The sequence below is a fragment of the Coenobita brevimanus genome, chromosome 76 (assembly GCF_032717465.1).
Source record: "Coenobita brevimanus isolate Jiangsu-jjx chromosome 76, ASM3271746v2, whole genome shotgun sequence".
NCBI classification, from domain to species: Eukaryota; Metazoa; Arthropoda; class Malacostraca; order Decapoda; family Coenobitidae; genus Coenobita; species Coenobita brevimanus.
This window is the reverse complement of record NC_137029.1, coordinates 7,398,949-7,417,480: the sequence shown is the minus strand read 5'-3', so window position 1 is coordinate 7,417,480 and position 18,532 is coordinate 7,398,949. Positions and strand designations below refer to the sequence as shown.

The 18,532-nt window shown below is 42.7% G+C and overlaps 1 protein-coding gene across 1 annotated transcript; it reads left to right on the top strand.

Annotated features, from left to right (window-relative positions):
• The first annotated feature begins 1,205 nt into the window (after window positions 1-1,205).
• Window positions 1,206-17,469, top strand: LOC145408269 (proton myo-inositol cotransporter-like). The gene is made up of 10 exons (XM_080279038.1): window positions 1,206-1,627; window positions 2,615-2,712; window positions 5,053-5,209; window positions 7,576-7,681; window positions 8,674-8,777; window positions 9,104-9,373; window positions 12,395-12,497; window positions 14,323-14,461; window positions 15,970-16,122; window positions 17,321-17,469. The coding sequence occupies exons 1-10, from the start codon at window positions 1,206-1,208 to the stop codon at window positions 17,467-17,469; spliced, it is 1,701 nt and encodes a 566-aa protein (XP_080135164.1).
• Window positions 17,470-18,532: the final 1,063 nt, after the last annotated feature.

Genomic DNA, 18,532 nt, shown 5'->3' with positions numbered 1-18,532 from the left:
ACTGGTTGTGGTGCTGTAACTGTGTCGTAAATGTGAATGTGTTGTTGTAGCTGTAGTTCTGGTACTATGATTGGTGCTCAAAATGACTCGGTGTAATGTGATGATGGTTGCGGTTATAGCTGTGGTATAGTTGGGCTACTGCTTTTATATCAGAATTATATTCTGACCCTGCGAACTTATGCATACTTGCATAGAGTCACATCCTCTCACGCACTATCAGGGTCCCAAGAAAGGCCAGTGTGAAATTTATTAATACATATGAACATACAGTATGACGGTGCAGTGACACTGTGGTTAGTGTTGCTGGTCTGGTGAGTATTTTAACACGAGAGGAAAATGTGCGTTGTTGTGCCACCAGCGATGACGATGCTCACGTGACGGATGTTGGTGATGGTGGATAGTGGATAGAGTCAGTTGTTGTGGCGATGGCTATAATGCTGGATTAACATGATAATGGCTTGCTAAAAACGGAAATCATTGGTTAATATTAAAAGTATTCCTACGATTTTAGCACCAGAAATGTTCTAGCTATACACATAACTGGTAACAGATGGTTGATGAGTGCGATGATTGTATAGTGTTATTGAAAGTGAAGATTATAGAGTGTTTTCTTCTGGCCTAAGTTGTTCCCATGTCACCAATGGTACCTGAGAACAGTAATTCAGGTAAGTTGTGTAATGTTTTAATATAAATTCATGCTTGGTACATGTTTTGCAATAAGTAAAAGAGCTAATGAGTCTTATATCCCTTCACAAGATGTATGTTAAGCTGAATATAACTGTTTGGTTACAGTCAGGATATTATACAGGCTGCGTTATCGTATTCATGGGGGTATTGCTTTACCCTTCGTAATCGTTACTGTAGTCTTCTTGTAAAGCACTCCATAGGGTACAGATTACAATTTGATTCATACGATCAAGTTATTCTCTAATCATCTAACGAGTGGTGAGCAACATAAATACATCTAAAGATCCCTTTCAGCTTCTCTTTAGTAGAAATAGACTGTGTATTGCAAGAGAGTGCTATATTATAATCAGCTGAATTTGTCTGTGGCGTTGTTTGTTCTGTCATAAATATAATAATCCATATATTTTTTTCTAAACCGCCATAGAAAATGTACATTGGGACTGGGGATAACTGTCTTCATCTCGTTGCAGAGTGCGGGGTAAAGTGAAAGTTGGAGACATAAAAGGAGGACAGAAGCCATGGCGAGGATAGGAGACAGCAACAGCAGCTCGGTGACGGCCTTCGGAGCAGAGGGAGAGGAGGTGGAGGTGACAGAGGGCTGCAAGGAGACTGCAGGAAGTTGCAGGGTAGTGACGAGGGGTTGCAGAGAAACGAATGGATGTTGCAGGGAGGTGGCAGTGGCTTGCAGAGAAGCAACGGGAGTTGGCAAGGAGGTTGAGGGGGGTTGCAGAGACGCGGGAGGTTGCATGCAAGCGACAGGGGACTGCAGGGTTGCCGCGGGAGGTTGCAGGGCCGTAGCAAGAGTCAGATGCGGGAGAGATGACGGAGAAAAAGAAGTCATCAGCGGAGTCTTGATTGCCTTGGCCTTCACTTTAGCCCTTAGCGGTTTCATCAGCAGCTTCGAGCAGAGCATTATCGCCGCCTGCATGCTCTTCGTCAGGTCAGCCTTTATCACTGTGTTAACATCTTCAGTATGCTGACGTAGTTTTGGAGAACACTAAATCAAAAATCAAGGTCACAGGACAAGGTCAACTTTAACAGGCTTTATCCGGATTACTCTGTACTTTATGGAAGAGTGCAGGTTAAGGCAAGGATAAAAAATACTGGATCTTCAGAACATTCAAAGGTCTAGGTCACAGAGAAAGGTCAAAAGTCAAGGTTGCTAGGTAAATCTAATTCAAAAATTTCTAATTGGATCTAAACCAAATTTAATGGAAGGGTTAAGAGTTAGACAAGAATGAAGTAATTCGATTTCGACAGTAATCAGAGGCCAGTATTCGGCCCTAAGACCAGTCGGTTGGCGAGAGTGTTGTGCTTCCAGAGAGCTCCCTCTTGCTTTCCTTGAGAGACGTGGAAAACAGAGCATGTGCTTCGCATGAATAATTTAATTCTTTCCTGCAACGGTGGAATTGGATCATGCATTTGGTCGAGTAAATAGATCACGTGCATCTGCAGAGATATATTTGGCCCCCGAGACGTGGTAAATATGTCACGTGCATCCAAGGTAATTCAAGGTGACGTGGTAAATAGAGCACTTGTGTAGTGTGTGAGCTTCGTGTGTGATCTTTCTTTTTTATGTATGGCAAATAGATCATATACGTCTATGATATTTTGTTCTGACATGGTAACTGTATCACGCACTTCTTGGGTGCTTTGATGTGGTAAATAGTTCACGCGTGTCTGGGGTAATTTCTTTTGATCCTAAGGCCTGATAAACAAACATCGTGCTTCTAGGGTATTTTATATTCATTCCGGGGGCATGGTAAATACACTCGAACGTCTACAGTGGCTACTATTTATTCCTGAGACGTGTTACCGGTACTGTTTCTTATCTCAGCTTGTATGAGTGTTTCTATCTGTGCATTCATTCAAATCAGTGTGTTAAGGGCAAATAGGATGATGATGATGATGATGATGATGATTACAGAGAGGACCTGAACCTGACAACGACATGGCACGCGCTGGTCGTAGGCACCCTCTACATCGCTGGCCCCATCGCTGTGCTGGTGACTGGACAGCTCTCAGGTACACACATTCACACACACACACACACACACACACACCAGGTAAGCAAAACACCCCTCTCACTTGGCCAGAGCGGGTGTAAAAATATATAATGAAGCTAAAAGAGTCAGTGCCATTTTACTAACTCACCTACATGCCAGATTTTTCAGGTAGAAAATTCGGCTCAGTTGGTGTGCCGATACGAATCTCTCCCTCAACCCTTCCCTTTCAATATATCTTATCTCTCATCACACACTCGTCACACTCCTGCCAATATAGTCCCTTTGTATTCATATGACGGAACTAGGGTACTCCCACAACATAAATACTAAATGAGGGTCACATGAAGCTCCTGTAGCCTAAGTTATGAGGTAGGAATGAATTTTCTTGTTTACTCGGCAAATCGGCTTTCCAGTCAGACTACAGGTGGCCATGGACTGAGATGAAAGGGGTTAGGGATCTTCGTCAAATTAAAACAAAGGATCTCTAAATTTAACCGTAACCAACACTTTTCTAATCTGCCACAGTTGTCATGATTCACTCCTGTTGCACTAATCTTCAACAGCTGCCCTAATCTGCCACAATTTCACTAAACTTCCTCTGTTGCTCTAGTCTGTTATATTTGCTTTAATCTGCCACAGTTGCTCTTACCTTCACCAGTTGCTCTAATCTGCTCCACTTGTCCAAATTTCTCACCTTCTTTGATCTGTCTGCTTGTCTATCTACCTGTTTACTATCTATATATTTGTCCATCCATCCATCTATCTGTGCCTCAGAGCGAATTGGACGACGTGATCTGGTACTAGCCTCCAGCGTGCTCTACCTCGTGTCTTCCATCACCTTTGCCACGGCGACAGTGAGAGAGCAGCTCCTAGTGGCGAGAATCGTGGCCGGAACTAGTCTAGGTCAGTCAGATACACCTGCACTTTATTCTAAGGACGATTCTTTTTCCACACTTTTGGGGAGACTACATTGCATACAGTCGCAGTCTCCCTGTGATTCTTCCAAACTCTTTTCAATTTAGTGTTATTCCTTCACTTAATCAAATCACTTTTAGTTCGGTGCCTTTGTTCTTTGGTAAACATACACATTGTTTGGATTTAGCACATTTGAAGGGCTTCATGGGTTCAAAAGTCACACACACACACACACACACACACACACACACACACTCACACACAGATTATTTGGTGAAATGTGACAATACGAATCCGTAGAATTTATTAACTTTGCAAGGTGGGGAGGGGGGCAGTCACTTCTTTGATTACTACTGTGTGTGTGTGTGTGTGTGTGTGTGTGTGTGTGTGTGTGTGTGAAGGACATTTTTAATTCTTTGATGAAACAGTCAGTCTTTAATTTATCTACTTCCTGCTCCCGAAAAATGATCTTATTTGACTTAGGAAGAACATTTTTTTTTTTTTTTTAATGCGAGGAAGAAGGAACCAAAGGCCATGAGCCCGCAATAACAGTTCCCTCCAAGAGAAAAACAAAATACAATAGAGAGCCAAATTCAATATCCAATCATTTGCATTTAAACACCTTTAGTCCATAAGTTTTCTCGTAGTGTGAACAAATCAAACTCAATTACCGCTTCTCCCATTTCTGCTGTCTAGTTCAATTTCATAGTCAAATACTGCCTCATTGATTTCCCATATTATCATCACCATCAACGCCATCCTCATCCTCATGACTTTTTTGTCCACCAATAGATAGGATGATGATGATGATGATGATGATGATGATGATGATGATGATGATGATGATTGATGATGATGATGATGATGATGATGATGATTATTGTTGTTGTTGTTGTTGTTGTTATTATTATTATTATTATTATTATTATTAATTACTACTACTACTACTACTACTACTACTACTGCGACTACTACTACTACTTCTATTATTATTACTACTACTACTACTACAACCACTACCACCATTACTGTTACTACTACTACTACTACTACTACTACCACTACTACTGCCACTGCTCCTGCTGCCACTAACCTTGTGGTTGTTGGAGGCACTCACCATCCATTCACCTCATATTGTTTTACCTTCAGTTGACTACACGCAGTGACAAAGCAAATGATTTTTTGTAGTGAAATGTGAGGCAGAGAAGAGTGAGGTAGTAAGACATGACGAGACGAAGTGATGTGTGAGATACAGAGGCGTTAGATGACAATGTGAAGTGTTAGGTACAGAAGTGTGAGGTAAGGAGTCGTGAGGCAGAGAGGCGTGTGGTAAAGAGGTGCGAGGTAAAGAGACGTAAAGTAACAAAGAGGACTATGAAGTAAGGAGGTGCAAAGAGAAGCAAATCAGGAGATACATAGATTAAAGCCATACTACCACTTCCAGGCATTTCGTCCCTGCTGGTGCCGATATTCCTGGGCGAGATAGCACCAGCAAGAACCAGGGGACGCGTCACCCTCTCCTTCGCGCTCCTGTACGTTCTGGGACAGCTCACTGCTACGCTACTAGGGGGAGCCTTCGTATACGTGCCTGGTGGATGGAGGTCTGGCACACACACACACACACACACACACACACACACACACACACACACTCATCAGTTTCATCACTCACTCTTGCCTTGTACATCACTGAAATTATTTTTTTTGTGTGTTATAACAATAGGCAAAATAAAGCTCTAATGACAAAACGTTACGAAATCGACTATAGTTCGTTCATCGTAACTTGGCGGAGATTTTCGTCCTTTTGAAGTGCATTTCACGTAGTTCAGAACTAGGAAAAAACAGTGCAACGGGTTTACATCCTTTCCATAGCACTCGCGACTAGCATCATTTTTTAGTATAAACCTATTGTTACAACTCAGCATGAGAGACGGATAGATGGCAATTTTACGCCCAATTAAAGTGAACAGAGCATAGGAGTAAATTGCCATCTCTCCATCTTGAATGTTGAGTTGTACAAAGAGATCATATACACTAGAAAGTAGTGCTAATCACGAAGAGGTGCCATGGGAGGGATGCAGGGCCATAGCAGTTGTACTACTCCGCCACTTAGTTACGGGAAAAAAGCAGCAAAAGGACGAATATCTCCACCTATAATTCATTGTTTCATCTACGCAAAGATTTTCGTATTTTGTTGGTTTCCCCTAGTTCAGTAGCAGAGTCACAGTACTACGGCTCAGCATTCACACACACACACACACCCACCCACACACACACACACACACACACACACACACACACACACACACACACACACACACACACACACACACACACACACACACACACACACACACAGTCACGCGTCTTTGTAACAAAAGTCATAATCTAACTTTCATCCCTTGCTAATGCACAATATTCAAGATGGAGAGAGGACGGATTTGCACCTTGTTAAAGTGAGCAGAGAATAGTTAATGTGAACGAAAAATTGCCCCTCCCTCCAAAAAAAATAGAAGAAAGAAAGAAAGAAAAACAAAAATCGTGAGCCTGCTACGTCCTCAGGTACATGGTGGGACTTGGAGCTGTGCCTGCCCTATTCCAACTCCTGGGACTTATGCTTCTGCCGGAAAGTCCACGCTGGCTGGCATTTCGTGGCAGGTGAGAGAGAGAGAGACAGACAGACAGAGACAGAGACAGACAGAAAGACAGACAGACAGACAGACAGACAAACAGAGACAGAGACAGAGACAGACAGGCAGACAGAGAGAGAGAGAGATTTAGTCAGTCATCATGTGCCTCCCTTTCTCCCATTCTCTGCTGCTATCATGTCCACAGTGAAATGCAGGTGTTCCCAGTGACCCTTCAGTACGTCTTATTTTAGCTTATTTTTGTTACCTCCAGACGATGTAGGGGTTGGATTCTCAGTCATATTGCGATCGATTCCTTGTTGCAACTTAGATATGTTTTTTACGGGAGGAAGTAGTCAAGGGAAGGTCTCTCACTCCTTTCCCTGATCTTCCTTCAGAAAGCCGTTATAACCTGCAGTAATTTTCGTCTCACGTTAGAACAGGGGACAGAGGAAGATTCGACAGCCTCCTTGTCCTTCCTGTAGTTCAGAACCTGAGTTACGACCTAAGCAAGTATGTTTTTGTATCCATCATCTTCGTTTTGGGGGATAAGGAAGTAGCTGAATGATGTTTGTATAACCAGCCATTTCGAGGCGCACAGTTGTATCGGTATCATGACAGGAAGCGTCCCTCACCAACACCTGCGTGTGGGCATGCAGAATTTTTTTAGGTGAAAGTTGCACTGGAGGGGTTTCTGAAAATCTCTAGGCCCTGTCTTTTTATATATCGCAATGAAATGAAGCAAAGTCCATAACTCTACATAACTTACCGCATCCACTAACAGCAGGCTGGGTGATTGAGGCAAGGGCCGCTTAGGAGGAGATTCTAAAGTCTCTGTACACTCTCGTTATTTATCAGTGAAGTGAATAAATATATAATGTCCAAAACTCTACATAACCTACGGTACCTATTAGCATTTTGTCTTTTGAGTGCGCGCGTGCAGGGTGTTTGAGGCAAGGGCTGCGCTGGAGGGGGGTTTCCAAATTCTCTGTGCAGTGTCTCGTTGTTTATCATAATGAAGTGAATAAGTATTAACACATTAATGCCCAAGCTTCCTGTGTGGGTGATTTTGCTGGAAGGGTAGTCTACTTAGCGTACCATCTTCCATCTATCGGCTTAGAATCGCGAAGCTCGTAGGTCTTTACCCCGGCGTTCCCCACTTTATTGACTATTGAACTGCCCAATTCCGTCCCTTTTAAAGGACTTTGTGGGCACCAATGGGATAATGTCCATAGATTTACATAAGCTACTGCATCCATTAACATACAGGTACTGTTGTGTGAATGTACTACATAGTTTACTGCGTCGACTAATACTTCGCTTTGTGTGTGGGTGTGCAGGGTGTGTGAAGCGAGGGCAGCATTGGAGGTCCTGAGAACACCGAAATCCAACTGGGAGGCTGAGTTCCAGGATATCCTGTGTGATGTCAGGGCGAACGCAGGCAAGGTCAGTCCCCAAGTCGTTCCAGTTGGGTTCATGGGGGAAAGTAGATCTATGGGGACGAGAGGTTCATGGGGTAAACAGGTCCATAGTGAGAATAGATCCATCATGGATATAAAATAGGTCCATTGGGGAAAATTGTATATGGAGGAAAATTTGTCCAAGGGGGAAGCTATAAACGGAGACTGCTTTAGGTATTGGTTAAATTAATATGCGACGGTGTTGGCAAGTCGCTGATTTTTGGCAGCCTGTTTTGAAATGCCTGTGAGGTTAGAAAACACTTAGATTTTTTTTTTATTACTATACAGCAACAGCAAAAGTTCGCCGACAATCTTCTCCCAGCACTGTGTTTTGAATGCCTTCCTCATATTTCATTTCTCTCTAGATGGCAGAGTATCCTTCCATCCCATACTCTTATGTTGTTAACACTACCTAACCCATCCACTCAACATATGATAAACCACCCGTTGGAGTGGAAGAGGAGCGTTATGTATGGACCACCCTGTATTTCCCCAGGAAGGACTAGGAAAGCGAAACTGTTGAATCCTCCCATATCCCTAGCTTCTCCTGGAAAAAAAAAATCTAAGTTACTAGAGGAAATCGGTTGCAAATGAATAATGCTGAATAATCTACCATGTATTTTCCCAGGATGTACAAGGAAAGGACAGTGTTGAAGCCTCCTATGTCTCTTGTTCCTCCTAGAAAAAAAATCTAAGTTAGTCCAGGGGATCGGTGGCAAATGCAGGGTGGTCCGTAAATTGCGCTCCACTAGAAACTCTCCTGATGGTATCTTAGGTGTTGTGGGTACGGCTCAGTCTGCTGGTGTGGACGTAGGTGTGGCATGTGGAGGAGGAAGTGAATAAATGACGTAGGGCAGATATTAATAGCCCTGACTGAGCTGTCCCCACAACACACGGCAAATCAGGTGGCAGCGTAGAACAGGAGTGTTCTATAACCCTGTGTATTAGAGATTTGCACTTCTGAATGTTTCCTTGCAGCGCGGGATACGGTATGTGTTCCGGAGCGTCACAGTGCGGCGTGCCATTCTCCTCGGCACCCTGCTTTTCCTGTCACAGCCACTCACAGGCCTCATTACTTTCCTGTGAGTTATACCGTTTTTATATTCTGAAGCGTAGCTAGTGTGTATTTTTTTTTTATCTGGAAAGGGACAGAATGTGAGGTACAGTGCATACCCAATCCTGCAGACAAAAATTATGTAAGCAGATGTTACACTATCATTATGTACACGTAGAAACTAAAACTGTTCACACACACACATACACACACATGCACACACACACGCACTCGCACACAGGCACACACACACACACACGTGTGTGTGTGTGTGTGTGTGTGTGTGTGTGTGTGTGTGTGTGTGTGTGTGTGTGTGTGAATCCACTTAGAATACACCCCTGTGTGTATTGTCAGCGCGTACAGTGGCAACATAGTGACGATGGCGGGAGTGGCAGACCGCACGACGGCCATGTACGTGGTGGCTGCTGTGGTATGCGTGGGTCTGTTGGGGCTGCTGGTGGGGATACTGCTGGTGGAGAGGGTGGGTCGCCGCCCCCTGGTGCTGGCCTCCCTGGTGGGTGTGGTACTCGGCCTCCTCATATCCGCCGCCACCCTCCACGCCGCCTATTTCCACGCGCCTGATGTCCTGCTCCCGCCCATAGACCCTGTGTGTGACGCTGCTACGTGAGTTTCTGCTTTCGTGTTTACATACTTTATTGTGCACTCTTGAATCCGATGCCGTATGTGCAGGCCAAGGGTGGCAAATAGCACTACACTAGAATATCACTTGGCGGCCTCTTATGGGGACGGCACAGTCTGCTGATGTGGGTGTGGACGTGGCAGTAGGAGTCGTAAATAATCAAAGGAGGTAGGGTAGACATTGATAACCTTGACTAAGCCGCCCCCGTATTACACGAGAAATCACCCGACGAAGAGGGAGGGGAGCATTATATGTGGCTACTTGATTATTTCTTTTATTCTTTGCTACCTTCAGACGATTTTGTTAAATTTGGAGTAACAGTTTGTAGTAAAGGAGTTAGAAACAATCTCTATTAGCTTCTTCAAAACCCAGTTTCCTCACTTAACTGAATGAAATCATCTAAGTAGAACGAGAATAAAAGTAAAAATGCATCATCGGATTGAAGAGGTTAACTTCTTGGCTGTGGTAGGTTTCTCTAAGGCTAGAATATAATCAGACTTTCTTTATTTACAGCCGCAACAAGCATCGTCATAGGTACGTATTCTAGGATGGCACAAGAGGCTTCGTAGCACGTCTTTCTGAACGATTTTTTTTTTTTTTTTTAAGCTTCGTACTATGAGTTTAGGATCAGCAGCCGGTTCCCTGAGGCAGCAGTCCTCTTACGTGCCATACATCTCCACATGTCAACACTTTGGGGCTGACACCTACCATCCATGCTCAGTACGTGCTAGGAGTGGTATATTGGTAATAACGGGAGTGTTTTTTCGACATGTCTGCTGGTCCTGTGTGACTCAGTACAGTAACTTCCATTTTTAGCACATTACTATTCCCGCGGTTGTTATTCATATCGCTGTAGTACCGATGTAGTTGTATCAGTACCATGAAGATGATGCTGAGGCATAATGTGCAGAAAAAATTGCTAAGGAAGAAGTGTTACGAAATCTCCAAAGCCGCCTTATGTACAGCCTACTGTCTGCAATTTTTGTTTTCTGAGTTAACCCTTAAAATTCTGTAGGAAGCACATGGGTATGTGGTTCAGGCTGACACCATTAAATTTTATTTGCCCATCTACCCATCAACCTGTCCTCTGCTCCATCAGGAGTGTAGGAGCCTGAGGCTAAGCTACTCAGTCCTGGCATTGAGGGGAAAGTGACCAGCCTCATTAACCCCTGAGTGGCATAATATTAGCAATAAACACCAACCAGTAGTGGCTTTAGGGGTAGGAAAAATGGGGAACTGAACAGGGCCTCCTCAAAAACTGGGTCCCCCCCAAATTTAGCTAATATGATATTAATGAAAGATATTTTAATACGTTTTAGTTTTTATTCTTTCACTTAGCATCACAGTCAAGTACTCCCCTGCCCAGGGTCCCCCAAGTGTAAGGCCATCGCTTACCCCAACCATCCATTAATGTAAACCCTTACGAGTTGGAGCGTTTTAGCCCACTAGACCACCAGGCGTCATTTGGTTGTATGTTACCTCCCAGCGTAGTACATGGCTTCATGGGTTATAGGAAACAACTGAGCATTAAAGATGGAGAAATGGCAATTTTTGGCCAAGTTAAAGTGAACAGAATATAGTGATGTTTATTACCTTCTATCCGCCTTGTCCTTCCATCCATTTGAGGAGATACTCACAACCATACTGTATTTACGATCGATTTCCTGTCTCATCCTAGATTTATTTTATCTCTTCGTAAGAAATAACCCCACCACCACCACCGCCAACAACAACAACAACATCAGCAGCAGCATCACCATCATCCATACCTCTTTTCCCAAAAAAGCATAAAAAGAAAAAAAAAGAAAAATGGAAGGAGTAACAAAAAAAAAAAAAAAAAAAAAAAAAATCTGCCCAGCTGAATGGGACATACTCTCATTCACACACCATCCAAACCCCCGGAATCTTGACTCCACCTCACAGGCATACGTATCCACATTTACGCGCTTTGTGTCACCAGTGAGCTACTTGTAGAGTCAGTCCGACAACTATCACTTTACCAAGAAAGAACGGGGATGTCAAACTCTTGTTATACGCTTCTCTTGACAAAATTCTTCCAACCAACTCGAGCTACGATCAGTTCCCTAACGTCATGACCCTCCATTCCTCGCTTCCTAAGACTATATCTATCCACCTTCTTGGTATGCCGTGCCTCCTCTTACCTTCAGACTTGCTTAGATATATCCTTTTCACTTCTATTCACACCCATCTTCTACACATAACCTCGCCATCTAAGCACACCCTTTTCGACTCTGGTGTCCACAGACTTCCTTATACCACTTTTTTTCACATTATTTCTTATCCACTTCATTCAACCACCTCCATGACCTCATAACCTCGCTCCATACCACACTGCCTCACACACTCGTTTACCATATATATCCACCTTCTTGGCCTACCACGCCTCTTCCCACCTTCAAACTCACCCTGAAACGATAATTTTTCCCGATGTAACGATCATCTATGTTTGTAAGAGTATCTGGAAACTTGGCATGTCTCTGCACATCTCTACCATACCTCTTCCTGGCACCAGGCTCACCCAGATACAATAATTTTCTTCTCGTAACTATCATCTATGTTTGCGAGAGAGACAGAAGTGCGATGTCTCTGCACTTCCCTTTCCTCGTCCTACCCGCAAAAACAAATCACACAGTAGTTACATCTAGGAATTGATCGCAAGCAGGCGCTGACGAGAAGCCTACATGCGGCTCTGTGTACCCATGGTTGGGTGAAGCAGTTGTGGCATCCACCCAGGTCCTATACCTCCTACTATATTCCTTCACATAGCCATAGAGAAGAACCCTGTTCTAACCCTGGCGAGGTACTGTCTACCACAAGCGGGCGTTGGATCCATACAACGTATATGTACTGTATTTTACCAGTAGGACGGCCCCACAGAAACAGTTGCTTACCTGTGGTCGACGGGTTTGTTTGACAGGGCAGACCCAGGCTATGCAACAACAACAACACCAAGTGAACATAAGTTTTTCTGTATCCACTCACAGGTGTGGGGAGTGCACCATAAGGCCAGAGTGCGGCTTCTGCTTCTCCCCTGATGACCCACTTGACACCTCCTGTGTCCCCGCCGACTACAGCGAATACTACCAGGTGAAGTACACACACCGGACGTCACAAACATTCCTTAGCTTTACTTTACTTACGTGTTTTATTATTTAATGTACTTTATTATTTTACTTTACTTACTTTACTTCTCTCGTGATGACCCGCTCGACACCTGTGTTCCCAGACTATAGTTATTATTAAAAGGTGAAATAAACAAGCTGTGGACGTCACAAAGAATCTTTAACTTTACCGTACTTACAGCTCTATGCTTACTAACTACGTTACATTGCTTACTTTACTTGTTTTACATGTTTACATTACTAAGTGAGGTTCTAATTCCCCACCTGTACTTCGCAAGCATGGGAAATAGTTAATTCGGACTATCACTCTCCCTCCGATGACAAGATCAGGTCCAGCAGTGAATTTGTAGTAGTTGTTGTAGCCCCGGGTTCATCTGGAGGTGGCTTCACAGTAGTTCTCTCAGTGTACCGTATAGAAATCGTGTCTACTGTTAGATGCAATGAAAATACAGTTCCAGTATATAGGTACACAGTAATTCCTTCACAGTACCGGATACTGAATATGTGTTTGCTGTGAAGATACAAGAAACACATTATTATTATTATTATTATTATTATTATTATTATTATTATTATTATTATTATTATCATTTTACTGTTATTATTATTATTATTTTTATTATTATTTTACTATTATTATTATTATTATTATTATTATTTATTTATTTTCTTTTTTATGTGGATGTATAGTAATCCTTTCACTGTACCTGACATTGGCACTGTGTTTATGGTGAAGATACAGTGATAAACAGTGTATCAACATGGGGTTCATTTATTCTGTTTATTGTGAAGATGTAACACACACACACACACACACACACACACACACTTTTCCACCTAGATATTCCCTTTTATGTTAATGAAATGCCTTACGTGTTATTTGTTTTCGACCTTTTGCAGCTTGTTTTCCGTGGGTCAGTAACAGAATACGGCAGCACTACAGCTCAGCATCCTTTCCATAGCACTTCTTCGTGACTAGCAGTATATTCTAAAGTTAAACTCCTCAGCATCCTTCCTTAGCATTCTTCATGACTAGCAGCATATTTCAAAGTTAAAGCTTCCATTCCACAGCACTTCTTCGTGACTAGTAGCATATTTCAAAGTTAATGCGTCCATTCCATAACACTTCTTCATGACTAGTAGCATATTCAAAAGTTAATCTCCTTAGCATCCTTTCAACAGCACTTCTTCGTGACTAGCAGCATATTCTAAAGTTAATCAACTCAGCATCCTTTCCGCAACACTTCTTCGTGACTAGCAGCATATTCTAAAGTTAACCTACTGTTACACATTAGTAGTCAGGATGGAGAGATAGCAGTTTTACGTCTAATTAAAGTGAATAGAGCATCGTCATGGTTTTCCCCAGTAACGTACAGGAGGGGAAGAAGATGTGCCGTAATAGGCAAAATAAATCACACAGGAAGAGGTGTTACGAAACCTACAAACCTACAAAGCAAATTAAATAACTGAAGAAGAGGTGCAACAAAACTCCAAGGCAAAATAAATAGCTGAGGAGGAGGTGTTACGAAACCTCCAAAGCAAAATAAATTACTGGGGAAGAGGTGCTGCGTAACCAAAGCAAAATAAGTCACTGTGGAAGAGGTGCTGCGTAACCAAAGCAAAATAAATTATTGGGGAAGAAGTCCTGCGTAACCAAAGCAAAATAAATAACAAGTAGAGATGCTACGAAACCTCCAAAGGAATATAAATCACTGAGTTGGAGGTGCTAAGAAATGTCCAAAGCCACTTAGAATACGACTCATTGACCTCCCCCCTTGCCTCTCCTGCAGGTGGCTACGTCAGGGCAGTGCGCCAACTCGACTCTGCTGGGGAGCGGCGAGGTGGTGTTTGCCTATGACTGGTGCCCGTTCAGATACGCGTGGATCATCATTCTAGGCTTCTCTGTCTTCGTCTTTGGATTTGCTTTAGGTTCAGTAACGCTTTTTTTTTGTGTTTTATATATATATATATATATATATATATATATATATATATATATATATATATATATAGATAGATATATATATATATTTCCCCATCCCCCCTTTTCTACGATTTTATTCGGGCTAGAATAGGCTTTTCAAACAGATATGGGCTTTATTAACTTCTTCCCCTATGCATAGATCATCATTCTCGGCTTCTGTCTCCGTCTTTGGATTTGATTTAGGTCATGTAACTCCTTAACGTCCTTTTTTATATATTTTTACTATTTTTGAACGAACATATTCTATATTTAATAGATGAAGAGTGTTGCTAGATGTACAATGATCCACATACCCATACATGTACCTGCTTGTGTGAGAGGAAAAATTATATTATTAGGTACTCGAAAAATTTTTGTTGCATGTTTTGATCGACGATTTGTTGAAACCAGTTTTTATCATTCCCCTTACACTGGGACCCAGAAAAATACAGAAGGAAAAGTGTATTATGACTGCTTTGTTTCATAAAGGGCTCAGCAGCTGTGAAACTGCAAGAAAAAAATGAAGGATCGATGTTGGTCGCTAGATGAGTGGAGACGGCCATCAAAACTTATTTTGTATATTTTGCAAAACTGTCTGGCAGCATGACAAATCCAACAACAGCGTACTGAAAGTCACGAGTGGAATGACCAAGGTTTAATGGTCAAATACGATAAGTCAGGTTGTAATATTTTTGCTTCGATGTTCTCCTATAAATTAATTGCATTATGTACTGGTTGTTGCAATAAAGAGGCCGCCGATGTTTACTGTACTGACTCAACGATTTTTTTGTTTGTTTGTTTTTTTGTGGCTGTAAAGTTCGTCGAATTTCTCACAACCACGACTTAGCATTCAAGCTATGGGAATTGCCCAGGTTCATCAGGTATAAACAAGCTAATTATAGCCTACCTGTGATTCTTCTATGCATCCCTACAGGTATGGATCCCCTAGTCAGGTAAAAACAAACTGACTATCGTTTACCTGTGATGGATCTTCTTTCTTGTCAGGTAAAATAGACAGACTATAGTTTACCTGTAATACCTTTGTGCTGCCCTACAGGTCTGGGTCCCCTTCCCAGGTAGAACTACTATCATTTTCTTTTTGATGGGTCCTCTTTCTTCTCATCTGGTAAAGACAAACAGATTATCGCTTACCTGTGATGCCTTTATGCTTCCTGTCAGGTAAGGGATTATTCCCCCTAGCTAGACCTAGATAGATCATATAGCCCTGCTAGGGTGAAGGGAGAGCGCTACGCCTCCCAGCCAAGCAGCTACCCGGGCGGGACGCCAACTCTCGACCTCGCGATCTTGAGTCAAGCACTCTACCACTTATCCGCCCCGCTCCCATCCTGACAGGTAAAAACAACCCGACAATAGCTTAGTGATACGCGTATGTTCCTCTACAGGTATAGGTCCCCTCGTCAAGTAAAAGTAAACTGAATGTAGCTTACTGTGATGCCTCTATGCTCCCCTACAGGTATGGGCCCCCTTCCTTGGACTATCAACAGTGAGATTTTCCCTCAGTGGGCCCGAACCATTGCCGTCTCCATCACCTTATCCGTCAACTGGCTCACGAACTTGATCCTCACTTTCTCCTTCCTCTCCCTCACCTACGCCCTCTACAAGCACGGTCAGTTTGATGCCTTCGTCCTCTTGTTTCTATCCACTGTTCCTATCCATTCCTTTCTCTCTCTCTCTCTCTCTCTCTCTCTCTCTCTCTCTCTCTCTCTCTCTCTCTCTTTCTCTCTCTCATATCTTTCTGTCCGTCATTCCTGTCCATTACTTTTTCTAACCCATCTTTCTCTTCATCGGTTCTATCAAGTCCTTATTCTCACCCTCAATTATCTTCACATCACCCATCTTTTCCTCAGTCACAGGTGCTAGAGAGGGACGTCTTCACGTGGTGGCACTGATATGGCTGGATGATGCAGCTACCCAATTACATAACGTGTCTCAGTCCCGTCCCCATTCACCAAAAGAGGATGGTGGACTACTGATGTAGGGTATCTTTAGCCTGCAGTCTACCGAGTTCACATTCAGGTGAGCCTGGGTTACTAATTTTACTAGTACCAACACCACTACTACTACTACAACAACAACAACAACTACTGCTACTACAGTACAGCTACTGCTGCTGCTACTACTACTACTACTACAGTACTGCTACTGCTACTGCTGCAGCTGCTTCTTCTTCTACTACTACTACTACTACTCCTATTACTACTACTACTACTACTACTACTACTACTCTACAAGAACAGCAATAACAACAACAATAATTACTACTGCTGCTGCTGCTACTACTACTACTACTAACTACTACTCTACAAGAACAGCAATAACCACAACAATAATTACTACTGCTGCTGCTGCTGCTACTACTACTACTCTACAAGAACAGCAGTAACAACAACAATAATTACTACTGCTGCTGCTGCTACTACTACTACTACTAACTACTACTACCACCACCACCACCACCACCACCACTGCTACTACTCACCCACAATTCACCTTTTCTCCATCCCTCCTGCCTTCCTCTTCCTTTTCTACAAGGTCCTTTTTACATGCACAACCGTAGTGAGTCCTTTATCATGTGTGTGTGTGTGTGTGTGTGTGTGTGTGTGTGTGTGTGTGTGTGTGTGTGTGTGTGTGTGTGTTCATTTTCATGTTTTGGGGGGGCACTTTTTTTTTTTCGTTTTCATGTTGGTGTTAGCGTTCAGTTTCGCCTCCAAGTTTTTGTTCCTTGTTCGTGTCCGTTGTCGTGCTCTATCGTCTCCAAGTTTTTGTTTCTTGTTCGTGCTCTAACTCCCTGATTGTACGTGCAGGAGTGTTCTACTTACTGGCGGCGATCAACGTGGTGTTCTTCGTAGTGTTCCTCTTCGTCTTGCTTGAAACTGGGGGACGTCGGCTGGAGGACGTGGATGAGCTGTTTAGAAGGCCTTTGGGGGATGGGGTGCTCATTCGGCGTCGCTAAGAGAGAGAGAGAGAGAGAGAGAGAAAGAGAAGAATATAGTCCAGGTTGATAATGAGTCGAAACTGAAATCTTCAAAAAAAAAAAAAAATACCCAGTACTGTACCTTGATGAAGCCCTGATGAATTATGAAAAAAAAAAAATATCATAATCATCGCCTCCCGAGCTACCCCTTCAGCTTGGGAACGTGCCTTTGTTTGTTCTTGCTATGTCAGACAATTTTTTTCAGCTTTGGGGAGGCCAGTCACAGAGAAAGGGGTCTGTGCACTGTTTAGTCCAGCCTTTTCTTCACTGGAGGTCTTTTCTACCTGCTTCACTGCGAGGGGCTTTCCTAAAGAAAAAGGCTATTGGATTGAGGGGGATAGTGGTTAGTTAAGTTTTTCGGTACGAGAACGTTCTTCTTTAATACAGGAGAACTACTGCCAAACGATTTTATTCACTCCAAGTAACACCTCTCATACTCAGGAGTAAAAGAATATCGAAATTGTATGAATAAATTGTTATTTTTTATAATCTTTTTATGTGAGGTTGCAGACAATAATATCGTTCCATCTTTTAATCCAACAGTTACGAAACTCATACATAGTCTGTGGAGTGTGGTAGCATGAACGTAGATCCAGGGGAATAGGGAAGGTGGAGGTTAATCCCCCTCCCCCCTACAAGTGGATCAGAAGGGGATATACTATGTGAACACCCCTCCTCTCCAACAATTCAAATAGTCCAGAAATAAGCAAATTTAAGCCTATAATTACCTACAAATGCATAGTCTTTGCAATGAAAATGCAGTTACTAAGAAAAAGGAGGAAAACTTCAACTGCAGATGATATAATAGAACAGAAAGTATAATTAAATCCGATGTAGCAAGCTAATAAACAATAGTTTTAATACGACCGCTAGTGTAATGATGCAATGGTATTACTTTTATTGTTCTCGTGTTACTTACTATGACATATTGATTGCTTTTAAATGTCTGTTTACAGACCTCTATATCAACTGACTTCTCTTGGCGGTGGTTCTTTCTTCTCTGTGCATCTAAGTAGGCTATTCTTAAGAAGTACAGTACGTA

What these genes read in the sequence shown, in the direction of transcription:
- LOC145408269 (XM_080279038.1), top strand. Translation starts at nt 1,206, where the DNA reads ATGGCGAGGATAGGAGACAGCAACAGCAGCTCGGTGACGGCCTTCGGA. An exon ending in TCAGGGCGAACGCAGGCAAG is followed by an intron (nt 7,682 to 8,673) that starts GTCAGTCCCCAA and finishes GTTTCCTTGCAG; the next exon opens with CGCGGGATACGGTATGTGTT. An exon ending in ACTACAGCGAATACTACCAG is followed by an intron (nt 12,498 to 14,322) that starts GTGAAGTACACA and finishes CCTCTCCTGCAG; the next exon opens with GTGGCTACGTCAGGGCAGTG.